This window comes from Ochlerotatus camptorhynchus, unplaced genomic scaffold (genome assembly GCF_037179485.1).
Source record: "Ochlerotatus camptorhynchus isolate MF236.1 unplaced genomic scaffold, CSIRO-AGI_Acam_v1.1 ptg000094l, whole genome shotgun sequence".
In the NCBI taxonomy this organism is placed as follows: Eukaryota; Metazoa; Arthropoda; class Insecta; order Diptera; family Culicidae; genus Ochlerotatus; species Ochlerotatus camptorhynchus.
The window spans coordinates 1,897,400-1,910,217 of NW_027040584.1; the positions used below are offsets into that span (position 1 = coordinate 1,897,400).

Here is a 12,818-nt window from a genome sequence, read left to right on the forward strand (position 1 = left end):
TCATCAGAGGAAACTGCTCCAGATGCTCTTCAGATTCTGATGAACGATTCCGGGAGGAGTTTCTCCCGAAAGCCATCAACTCAATCAAAGATGCGTCGCCAGCGTTCTAGTGGGAGTTTCAACCGGAATCAGACTTCCCTGGTGGAGGTGGGGTATAATATTTCCACACGGTAAGATAGTCCAACGATTGGACAAATGAAGAGAAGAATGATGTCTCTGGAGAAAAGCAGTGCCGGCCAGAGAGCACCTGTAAAAGCTGGGGCGCTGTCGATGGTAGAAAAGTAAACACCGGTGAATATTCTACCTCCGAACATGGTCCGAGTGATCATCGATGAGGAACGAATCATAGAACTGAATGTTGGTTGGCTGATCCTCGGGCTGATCAACGAAGTGGTGAAGCGTTACGGAATCAAACATACTAAACGACCACTGATCAAACTACGACTCCTACGATTGCAAACATCGCGATGTTGAAATGCTCCAATCGCTAGGGCACCATTAAAAACACCGGTCTCTGTACACTCCACGGGGAATTCTTCTTCGCCAAGTCTATAAATATTCTATGTTAAGCGCAGGGTCGTGTCTAAGAGCTAAACCTATACTTTAACCAAATCTAGATAGAGCTGGAATAAGGGGGTAACAGCTTTGGTAAACAATGACTTCTATCGACGATTTCTAGGAACTCAAGGCACACCCAAGCAAACCAACATAACCATCGGGTAGGGGAAGTCTTACCCTACCTGATGGTGTTGTTGATTTGCGTTGGTGAGCCTAAACTTTCTAGAAATTATCGAATGAAGTCATTGTTTACAAAAGCTGTTACGCCCTTATTCCAGCTCTATCTAGAAATAACCGATAACAACTTTCAGGAGCTCACCTTCAAGCCAAACAACTGACCAATCAACATTTTACAATTCCACTTAACCTCCTCGACTGTAATTTCAGCTCCGTCACGAATCTCCCCACCACAAATCGATCTACCAACATCTTCAACGTTCCTTCCACTTCCTCCTTCAGGATTTCACTTTCCGAATCGGCATTATGTCCAGTAGCAGTCCCTTCGTGGTCATCTTTTCAATCAGCTTCCGGAACGAAGCCACCCCCTTCCCAACTTCGATCAAACTGTTCTGAAATACCAAAGCCTTCCGCATCAGATCCTCGAACAGTTCGATCATCTTGAGTGGAGGTACTCCGATCTCGAAGTCTTCCGGTAGCCATCCGGAAGAATTCCAGTATGACCCCCAGATTACAGTTTTACTTGGCAACGGTCATCGCTTTGATGACCTCGCTCATCCTAATGTTTTGACAATATGTGCGCTGTGAGGAAATTCACGGTTGAAGTTATGAAATCAAAAATCGGATTGTGTCAACAACAATGATTATCATTTTGACACATGCACAGAGCAGGCGCAGATATAGTACAGTGTTGCCAGTAACTATAAATATCATGAAAATTTCTAACCATGGGTGCCAATGAAAGTGCCCAGGTGTGCCCGTCTGTATTTTTTTTTTCAGTCCGCTTTAAGAAGCGTCCGAGAACGATTGTGTGTTTTTGCTCAGCCGCGTGCTTTTTTTTTTAGAGCTCGGGCTATCTTTGTGCTGCCGTGTAGTTTTTCGGTGCTCGCATTTGAATAGTATTGTGTCCCGGACACGATAATTCGATTTAGAATGATTTGTGCTGATTTTTTTCCCCCCTCCCCTATTGCTTAGGTGCTTGGTGTGCTCTAGCTCCCTTTGTTGACGGTATGACTCGACGGCGCTGATCTATTATTAGGTTTTTGCGGTGTGCATTGCTTTCGTGCACAGAGTGACATGAAGATGAAAAGTGATATTTAGTTATTGTGTGGTTGGATTCGCTGGATTGTTTAAAAATGACTAGAGAAAATTAAGCATCGAGAATGCGCTCCCGGATATATTGATTTGGTGATTACGTTCCAGTTGAAGATTGTTCTCTCTAAACAACCCTTTTTTGAATACATTTCATTAATCAAACATTATTATATGCTGGGTTTGCGGGGGCAGCCTAAGGGTTTCAAAGGATTTGTAGACTGGACAAGGGCTCGTGGATTTGCCAGTCCCTTGTCACGTGTTGATAGACGTACATCTTGTCGTTTGTCTTCCAAAGGTCTTCAATGAACTTGATTCACCCTGCTGCAACAAACCATCAGGCGGAACTTTACAATCAGTGAAGTATCTGCAGTTATAGGTAATCCTTGCACTGATGGTGGGTTCTATTCACATCACATCACATCACAGGTGTGCCCGTCTATATTTTTGGCACACTATGCGGGGTGACCAACCCCTTGGGTGACCGTTTAAAATTCATTTGCAATATTTTATTAGAACGAAACTACTTTTGTAAACTATGACGATAACCGCCGAATTCTCGCAAATAAAATTTCCCTCCAGCAAATTAATAATGCCAGCTGGTAGAGGAAACATTCCTGATAATGTCGTTACTTTGCATGTGTGAGCTTTTGTTCGCGAGAAATCGATGGCTGAAGCCATTATTTACAAAAGCAGAAGATTAAATTCTTACAAGGGTAAACATCAAATTTTAGAATGAAGGATGACTTTTGATCCACGACGTCGTCAAAATCGAAATTCCAATTCTTTCATAATTTATTTACGATCCATTTATCATTTCGAACTTTACACAATAGACAATGACAAAACATCATTACAACGATAACTATCTGCATTGGAACTAGCTGATACACCTCATTAACGTTGATCGTTTGATATACTGATGATGTCCAAAAATTTCAGACATCGGAAACCTTGAGCATTCATCCGTGTCTTGTCCACTAGATAATTAACTATCCTAATAATTATTTATAATTAACATACAAAATTGCAACCCACTTCTCTCATCCCATCAAGTGTGGTAGATCTCTTAATCAAATCAGTACATTTTGACCTGCGTATTTACCCCTTCGCTCAACACGGCAAATAATAACAACAAGCAAAGATTAACCACATAACGTATTCTACTGCGTATAGGTTTTCTCGTCACCTTCCATGGCCAAGTTGCTGTGGCCGTTGGGTCGTCGCACCTTCTCACCGGACAGCATCCGCTGGATTTCCGCCAGGGAAATACCCTTGGTTTCCGGGACCACGAAGAACACGAAACCGGTTCCGATGAGCGAGATGCCGGAGAACAGCCAGAAGACTCCGGCGTTACCGAGGCCATCGCGTAGACTAGGGAAGATTTTCGTTACCAAGAAGGCGAGCAGCCAGGAAAATGCTCCAGCCAGGGGGCTGACGTAGGCCTTGACGTTGTTGGCGAACAGCTCACCGATCATGAGCCAAGGAAGGGGGCCGTAGCCGATGGAGAACATGCCGATGAAGAGACAGACGGCCAGTACCGAGAGCCAACCGAGGTTCTCCACCTGAGCGGGATCGTTTTCCTTGAGTTGGAAGTACACGGCGAGAAGGATAGTGGCGATGGCCATGAAGAAGTCCGAAAGCATCAGCAGAATTCGACGACCGGTTTTGTCGACGATGAAGGTGGCCAGGAGGGTTGCTACGACTTGGATGACCCCAACGATGATGGTGGCATCGGTGGCTTCCAGTCCGGTGTTGGCATCGACGAAAATGGTGGTGGTGTAAAAGATGATGGCATTGATTCCGGACAACTGGTGGAAGAATACAAGACCAAGGCAGATGATCAGCGCCCGGATGGTTGCTCGCTGTTTCAAGCTTTGCAAAAAGGTGATCTTGTCGGCGCGCATCTTGGCGTCTTCCTTTTTGAGGTCTTCGATTTCCGCACGTTCGTCATAGTGGCTGCCTCGGAGCCATTTCAGGGACTTGGAGGCGTCGTCGTAGCGGTTCTTTTCAATCTGTACGAAAAATGAGTGATCATCAGCTTTCTGATTCATAAGTGATAAAACGGATCAATCTTACAAAGTAGTGTGGACTTTCCGGCATGAAGAAGAAAATCAATCCAAACACAAGTGGAATCACACCGCAAATAATACTCAGCGTTTGTACGCTGACAGCGGCACCGACCCCGTAGGCGAACAGAATACCAACCGTCACCAACAGTTGGAAGAAGGTTCCCAGCGTTCCTCGGATCGATGATTGAGCAATTTCAGCCGTATAGGTTGGAGCAGAAACACAGAAGGCTCCACCGCCAACGCCGAGGAAGAATCGGCCAACCATCAACATGGCCACGTTGCTGGCGAAGATGACCAACAGCCAACCGAGCACCAGCGGGATAACCAAGCTCAACATGGCCCACTTCCGGCCAATCAGCTTCATCATAATTCCGATGGGGAAGCACATTAACGCCGCACCCAGATTTGCCATCGAGCCAATCCAGGAGAATTGCTCTGAAGTAATGGTAAAGCCATATTCTGCATTCTGCACCAGAGGTATCTCCGCCGGCGAGGTCCATCCGAGGAAGGTACCAGCAGCCAGAGCACCACCGGACGCTGCCAGTCCAGCGATGTATTGCGGAAGCTTCCGACCCGACTCACCGGCCATGTTGTTCACCTCGAAGCTGCTCGTCATGTGAAATGATCAGACCAGCATCCACTATGGACAAACCGTACTAAGCGTAAATCGCTGGAACGAGCGGAAAGTGTTCGTTTTTGGAATTTGCCAATACTGAGCAACGTTTGATGATAAGATAAATGTATGCGAACAATTGCACTTTAATTGATGCCAACGACAAGCCCGGGTTGATAATGCGATAGTGCTAATCACAGTGGAAAATGTTACGCGCTGCTGGCCGAGCTTGATTCAGACGTACAACTGTTTCGATTGTCTACCTGCCAATAATGCCAATAATAAAAAACTGTTCTTTGGAGATACGCATTTGAATCAAGTCACACAACAGTCCCTTGAGTTACAGGTAAACAATCACACAGATGCAACCGTTTCGAAGGGAAAACCTAAACAGTTTAAAAGTTACTCTTTTGCTAATAAAGACTTCTCTGACGTATGTGAATGGCCAAGCTTCAGTGCAAAACTTTGGGTAAATTATTGGGATAAGTGCAAGAAAATCATATGCATATAAACTTCTCTGAAGGCCCAAGTATTTGTGCACCGTGTATATTCACAAACGTCAACATTAGAAGCAGAAAAGGAGACAAACTAGTCAAAATTTGAACTGGTCGTTAGGTACTTAACAGCGTATATCACGTGATATACACTGTCTTGCAATGAGCACTCATACATCTAGTTTTCACTGGCAATTTAATGTATGAGTGCTCATTAGACTGATGCAAAATTTGAAATTTTCGCTCCACTGTGCTCAAACGGGTTCAAATCAGGTTCTCATTAGCCTCCAAAATTTAAACTCATTTAGAAAGAAACTTAATTGGCACAAACTATTCGAAGTTTATATGGAAATTACTATGGGAAAACCAAACTTTTTGTTCATTGTCTTCTACCCATTTTCCTTACTGCTTTTTCGAAAAATTCAATAACTATTCCTACGGGAAATTTTCTAAGCTACAACTTTGCCCAATTTCGTTTTTCTGCCAAATGTCAAACTAAATTGTTATTAATTGTTTAAGAGATTGATAATCTTATGGCATGATCAAGCAGCTGTTCTGTGGGCAACACTGTATTCTGCAGTGCGACATACACGCTAACTTAAAAGTACCCATTAATGGTTGAAAAAGACCCATTTTGAAGAAAAGTGGCTTAACTCATTAAATGAGTAAATTTTTTACCCATTAATGAGTATCTGTTACCCATTAATGAGTAATTGTTAATCATTAATGGGTAACAGATACTCATTAATGGGTAAAATTGTTTAATCATCAATGAGTTAAGCCACTTTTCTTCAAAATGGGTATTTTTCTACTCATTAATGAGTACTTTCAAGTTAGCGTGTAGTAGCCATGATATTTGTGCTCTATTCTTCGCACCAGAAACACCAATGTTGCCTGCTGAACAGTTGAATGAGCATAATCGTAAGACATCAGTGTCTTGAATCATTAATAACTTTTGTTCCTTACTTTTCATTGAAAAGTGGTTTTCACCAAAGTTGTAGCTGTTGTAGATTATTTCCAATAATCACTGCTATCATTTTTAAAAGCATAGTGATGTGGTGGGCTACAAAATGGTGAGTGACAATCTGGAAGGAGCGATATACCTAGCTCCGGTCCTCACAAGTTCCTACCTCACGCCTCCACGAGTCATATGATCACAAAAGACTGCCAGCTGAAACATGGACACAGCTGGTTTGCGTAGCCTGGGCAATGTTGCCAATGTTGCAGAGTGAGGAAGTGCGACGCGAACACTGGCGCGGTAACCATAGCACGGTGATAGAGGAAATGCTTCGCCAACCCGAGCGTCTATTCACCATGGAGGTGCGGCTCATACAGCGTCTGACTGGCATCCAGCGGCTGAATAAGAAATGCTCTTCCCCGGAAGCTACATCTAAGATGGCAGCCCCATCACGGCGGATAGGAGACCTTAGGCCAACCACCTATTGTCTCTGAAACCTTTACAATTGTTACAGAAACCAACAGAGAAAGACATCGAACTGATATAACGGCAACGACTTTTAGCGCAAAACAACGGACACGAATTGGATCATGGAATGTATTGACGTTAGCCCAGCAGGGTAAACTATCACAACTCGCCAACGAGGCGCGACGCATGAAGCTAGAAATCCTGGGACTGAGTGAAGTTCGTTGGCCAAACTTTGGAGAACACAAACTGCCGTCGGGGCAGGTACTACTATACTCTGGTATTCGAGGTGAAAACGCTCCCCGCCATCGTGGAGTTGGTCTCCTACTTAGCGTCCAGGCAAGTGCTGCGCTCATCAAGTGGGAGCCTGTTAATGAGAGGATAATCGTTGCCAGATTTAGAACACGGGTTCGTAACCTTACCATAATCCAATGTTATGCGCCAACCGATGCTGCCGAGCTACAGGACAAGGAGAATTTTTACAGTCAACTGAATGCCGTCGTGGATAAGGTTCCAAAGGGTGACATCAAGATCTACACTGGCGACTTCAATGCGAAGATCGGCTCCGACAACACGGACTATGAGCGTGTCATGGGACGCCATGGTCTCGGCGAAATGAGCGAGAACGGTGAGCTGTTTGCAGAATTTTGTGGCAATAACGACATGGTGATCGGGGGCTCGCTCTTCCTCCATCGGCCAGTGCACAAAGTCACGTGGGTTTCCCGTGATGGACATACCGAAAATCAGATCGACCTCATCTGCATCAGCCAAAAATGGAGACGGAGCCTTCTTGATGTCCGGAATAAACGCAGCGCCGACATCGCGTCTGACCATCACCTTCTAATCGGTGAAATCCGCCTACGCATGGCGCGGATCCAGCGACGGGAGGAGAGACTCGGGCGGCGGTTCAACACACGCCGACTTGAAGATCCAGCGGTAAAAAGGTCTTTTGTTGAAGAACTTGAGACTCGAGCTGCGGACGTTCCAGAAGGTGGCAGCGTAGAAGAACAATGGACGGCCATCAAGAATGCCAACAAGCGAGAACAACTTGGGTGAGCTGCGCACCCATAGGAAAGAGTGGATCACAGATGAAACCTGGCGGAAGATTGAGGAGCGTAGAGAAGCAAAAGCCGCGATAGAGCGGGCGAGAACCAGAGGAGCCAAGAACGAAGCCCGTCAACGGTACTCGGCTCTAGAGAAGGAAGTCAAGCGCTCTTGCAGACGGGACAAGCGAGCGTGGGTGAACTCCCTGGCCGACGAAGGGGAGAAAGCCGCAAACACTGGCGATATACGCCTCCTCTACGATATCTCACGACGCCTGAGTGGAGCAAGGATGAACCCGAGGATGCCAGTGAAGGACACGACTGGACAATTGCTTACCGACCCCATTGACCAGCTGAAACGCTGGTTTGAGCACTTCGAACAACTTCTTCAAGTTTCGACGGCCAACCAGCCATCAACATCTCGGCATGATCCGCCTAGGGTGCGGCGCATCACTCGCGTCAATTCCGAGGCCCCATCACTGCAGGAGATTGAAGCAGCTATCCGAAGCATGAAATCCGCACAAATGTTGCATCAACTATTCTGTAATATCTGGGACACCGCGACTTTTCCGGCCGACTGGATGCAGGGCATCTTAGTGAAGGTCCCAAAGAAGGGGGATCTGACTGTGTGCGACAATTGGCGAGGCATCATGTTACTGTGTATTGTTCTCAAAGTTCTGTGCAAAGTTATCCTGAATCGGATACAGGAGAAGATCGACGCGACTCTCCGACGGCAGCAGGCAGGATTCCGTGCCGGAAGATCTTGTGTGGACCATATTGTCACGCTCCGCATCATCCTGGAGCAGGTCAATGAATTCCAAGAGTCCCTTTATTTGATATTCATTGACTACGAAAAAGCTTTCGACCGTCTCAATCACGAGAACCTGTGGGGCGCCCTGAGACGCAAGGGAGTCCCGGATAAAATCGTCAACCTCATCGAAGCGCAGTATGAGGCTTTCACGTGCAGAGTTCTGCATAACGGAGCCTTGTCCGACCCTATCCGTGTAGTCGCTGGTGTGAGACAAGGATGTATACAATCACCGCTACTGTTTCTCATCGTAATCTACGAGATCATGGTAGGTGCAATTGACCGTGTACCGAACCGTGGGCTGCTTTGGCAGCCTATCACCATGGAGCATCTCAACGACTTCGATTTGGCTGATGATGTTGCTCTACTAGCACAACGGCGCTCTGATATGCAGAGTAAGCTCAATGACCTAGCCGAACGCACCTCTGCGGCGGGTCTCACCATCAACGTCAACAAGACCAAATCGTTGGATATCAACACGGGCAACCCTTCCAACTTTACGGTAGGCAAGCAGTGGAGAAGGTCGAAAGTTTCCAATATCTTGGCAGCCAAATAGCGTCGGACGGCGGGACCAGGAGCGACATAGGTGGCTCAGTTTCGTCATCCAACTGCACTCCACCGTAGATGGTACTCAACACCTTCCGTTAGAAAACACCAGCATAGTCCAGGGCTCGTGGCCGTAGAGGACCACCGGTCTAATCAGCGTCTTGTAGACAGTCAACTTCGTACGGCGGCGAATTTTATTCGACCGGAGCGTCCTCCGGAGTCCAAAGTAAGCACAATTCCCTGCCATAATGCGTCTTTGAATTTCTCTGCTGGTATCATTTTCGGCGGTCTCCAGTGAGCCCAAATACACGAACTCATCGACCACCTCGATTTCGTCACCGTCAATCTGAACGCGGGGTGGGAGACTAACATTGCCTTCCCTAGAACCTCTTCCTTTCATGTAAACATGCAAACAGTTTCTTTGTCGCCATCATTCAGCGAAGTATTTGACCTATTTGACTTTGATATCAATGCCTCCAGATTTCGTCATCGTTTGTGACTACATTTAGATTTAAGTGTTTCACTGAGACAACCAAGTCAGATGGACTATAATAATAATAAATAAATAAATAAATAAATGCCATTTTAAATTTGGTTGGTTGACGAACCAAAAGATGCGTGGTGATCTTGTCGAGCGACAAGAAATTGTTGTTTAATTTTCTAGGATGACCACTTTTTTATGAATTTTGTCATGCGTCAATGACAAACGCGGCAATAGAATTATTAACATCGTCGTTTTCGATTATTTCCGTTAGGTGGCTTTCAATTTTGGATGACAATTTATTCTACAGAGAGCATTACGTATTTCAACTGAGATCCGTTCGCTGCTCGTATCAATGTTCATCCTGTATTCGAGATGAGCATCATCTGATTACAAAACAACCGTCATCCGGTTGCACCTATCATTTGAAAAAGCGATTTCAATGTTTCGATATGAATGGTCTGAGGTTTCATTCGAACAGAGAATGATGTTTTAATACAGTGTAGGATGGATCGAACCAAAAAGGTAGAGCTGACTCTCTGACTCGTTTATTTAAACAAGTGTTGGCGCGCTTACCCTAAGTTGTGTTTAATTTTTTCTTCATCCGTCGCACCAAGGGCTCAGCGATGGGCAGCAACGATATTACGGTCTATCAGGGGAATTACTTCACGGCAACAAAACAAACAAAAACTGCACTACCTATTTTTACAACTTCCCCTTTTGCAGGTTGATTTACTTGTGATCGAACAACAACAAAACTTTCTAATGCAGGTTGATATGCAGTGGCTAGTGGAGCGTTGAAAATCACGTTTCTGTCAGTTGCGCTGAGCGGACGCGGTTGCCAGAAGGTCTAAACTGGTCTAAAAGTGTGCCCACTAGCACCAGCTGTGGAGCGTGTTGCGAGAACCAACAACAAGATTAGTTGCATTGGTGTTTCAACTTGATCTGACCGATCGTCTATTTCTCTCATCGCTGGTAAGCAGTGTTTACAGAAATCATCGTAAGGTAAACCTCCTCCATTTGCCAATGGTTGTAACGCCATCTTGCCGAAAACCGTCGGCCTTTCAGCGTCCGCCATTGCCAGAGTCGTTCCGGCATTTCATCGCGAGCGCTCACGGGCCTGCAGATTGTCATCATCTCCATCAAGCTACTTTGTCGGGTTGAACATTAGTTTCAATCATCATTGGGGTCACATTGAGCCTGTTGATGTTAACAAAATAAACAAATGGCATGCCTTGATGTCCTTCAGGGTACCTTGGCGTATGGTTTACCTCAAAGACTGATATATGCTGTCCACGTAGGTCATGATGTGGGTGCTGAAGCTTCTTCAATGCGAGTTAGATGTACATTGTGCAGCAAGTGAAGTCCCATTGAAGGAGGGGTGTGGTGAACAGTATTTGCCTTTGAGAGCTCCTTCCATTACTTGAGACTTCCGAAAATCTCTCGAACAGTTCCAACAGCGTTTCAAAAATGAGTCAACATTTCCTTTCAGATATCCTGAGATGCCTTCGTTGCTTGGGTCGAATAAATTTGTATATTTGCCTTGTTGAATTAAGGAACACACGTTCTTTCAAGGTCGTCATCAAGATCGAAATACGTTAAGTCTTAATGTTATCAAAATTTATTTAGGATCGCTTATCATTTCAAACTTTACACAATAGACAATGACAATACTTCAGTACAATAATAACGCCCTGAATTTGAAACTAGCTCGTTAAACTCATTCACGTTTACGGTTTGATATGTCGATGATGACCATACATTTCCGATATCGGAAAAAGTGAGCACCCATCCGTATCGCTTTCACTAGATAAATAACTATCGTTAATAATAATAATTATTATATAAAAATTGCAAACCAGCAAACGGCTTAGCTAGTAGAGTTGGGCTCAACACGGAAAATATTTACAACAAATATAGCTCGACCGCGGGACTGCGTGTTCTACTGCGTATCGGTTTTCTCGTCATGCTCCATGGCTGGATTGCTGTGGCCACTGGTTCGTCGCACCTTTTCACCGGACAGCATCCGCTGGATTTCCGGCAGGGAGATACCCTTGGTTTCCGGCACCATGAAGAACACGAAAACGGTTCCAAGGAGCGAGAGGCCAGAGAACAACCAGAAGACTCCAGCATTGCCGAGGCCTTCGCGCAGGTTGCTGAAGATTTTCGTTACCAAGAAGGCGAGCAGCCAGTTGAACACACCGGCCAGGGGGCTGACGTAGGCCTTGACGTTGTTGGCGAACAGTTCACCGACCATGAGCCACGGAATGGGACCGAAGCCGATGGAGAACATCGCTATGAAGAGGCAGACGGCCAGAACCGGGAGCCAACCGAGACTCTCCACTTGAGCGGGATCGTCTTCCTTGAGTTGGAAGTACACGGCGAGGAGGATAGTGGAGATGGCCATGAAGAAGTCCGAAATCATCAGCAGAATTCGACGACCGGTTTTGTCGACGATGAAGGTGGCCAGGAGGGTTGCTACGACTTGGATGACACCAACGATTATGGTGGCATCGGTGGCTTCCAGTCCGGTGTTGGCTTCCCGGAAGATTGTGTTGGTGTAGAAGATGACGGCGTTGATTCCGGACAACTGTTGGAAGAACATCAGACCGAGAGAGATGATCAGCGCCCGGATGGTCGCTCGCTGTTGGAAGCTTTGTGCAAAGGTAATCTTTTCGGCACGCATCTTGGCATCCTCCTCTTTGAGATCTTCAATTTCAGCACGTTCGTCGTAGCGACTGCCTCGGAGCCATTTCAGAGACTTGGAGGCGTCATCGTAGCGGTTCTTTTCAATCTACGAACATTTGATGATCGTTAGCATTCTGAGTTAGAAGCGATGAAATGGGTAATACTTACAAAGTAATGCGGGCTTTCCGGCATGAAGAAAAAGATCAGTCCAAACGCAAGTGGAATGACGCCGCAAATGATGCTCAGCACCTGTACGTTGACAGCGGCACCGACACCGTAAACGAACAGAATACCAATCGTCACCAACAGTTGGAAGAAGGTTCCCAGCGTTCCACGGATCGACGATTGAGCAATCTCAGCCGTGTAGGTCGGAGCAGCGATACAGAAGGCTCCACCGCCAATGCCGAGGAAGAATCGGCCAACCATCAACATGGCCACGTTGTTTGCAAAGATGATCAACAGCCAACCGAGTAGTAGCGGAAGCACCATGGACAACATGGCCCACTTGCGGCCAATCATCTTCATCATGATTCCGATGGGGAAGCACATCAACGCCGCACCCAGATTTGCCATCGATCCGATCCAGGAGAATTGCTCTGTAGTAATGGGAAAGCCATATTCTGCATTCTGCACCAGAGGGCCTTCAGCCGGCGAGGTCCATCCGAGGAAGGTACCGGCAGCCAGGGCACCACCGGACGCTGCCAGTCCGGCAATGTACTGCGGCAGCTTCCGGCCGGACTCTCCGGCCACGTTATTCACCACAAAGCTGCTCATCGTTTCGCGGGTCTGGAATGTTTGGGAAAAGTGATGGAAAATTAGAATC

The 12,818-nt window shown here is 46.2% G+C and overlaps 2 protein-coding genes across 4 annotated transcripts in view; both read right to left on the reverse strand.

Moving 5' to 3' along the window:
- Positions 1–2,975: 2,975 nt before the first annotated feature.
- Positions 2,976–4,538, reverse strand: LOC135698684 (facilitated trehalose transporter Tret1-like). Its single transcript, XM_065218762.1, has 2 exons — positions 3,907–4,538; positions 2,976–3,842 (listed from the first exon to the last, which is right to left on the reverse strand). Exons 1-2 carry the CDS (start codon positions 4,513–4,515, stop codon positions 2,991–2,993), a joined length of 1,461 nt encoding a protein of 486 aa, XP_065074834.1. The 5' UTR covers positions 4,516–4,538; the 3' UTR covers positions 2,976–2,990.
- A 6,461-nt stretch (positions 4,539–10,999) lies between these two features.
- The window catches only part of LOC135698758 (facilitated trehalose transporter Tret1-like), an 82,575-nt gene continuing 80,756 nt past the window's right edge, over positions 11,000–12,818 (reverse strand). Inside the window, exons 2-3 of one of the 3 annotated variants that reach the window (XM_065218886.1) lie at positions 12,164–12,781; positions 11,000–12,101 (exon numbers count right to left, since the gene is read on the reverse strand). In XM_065218886.1, coding sequence (XP_065074958.1) covers positions 11,250–12,101; positions 12,164–12,781 — 1,470 coding nt within the window. In that variant the 3' untranslated portion in view covers positions 11,000–11,249. The remainder of the gene's footprint in view (positions 12,102–12,163; positions 12,782–12,818) is intronic. The other 2 variants (XM_065218887.1, XM_065218888.1) reach the window with 2 other exon arrangements.

Coding starts and splice junctions, on each gene's coding strand:
- LOC135698684 (XM_065218762.1), bottom strand. CDS start 4,515: ATGACGAGCAGCTTCGAGGTGAACAACATGGCCGGTGAGTCGGGTCGG. Junction 3,843..3,906: donor CGGAAAGTCCACACTACTTT/GTAAGATTGATC, acceptor TTTTTCGTACAG/ATTGAAAAGAACCGCTACGA.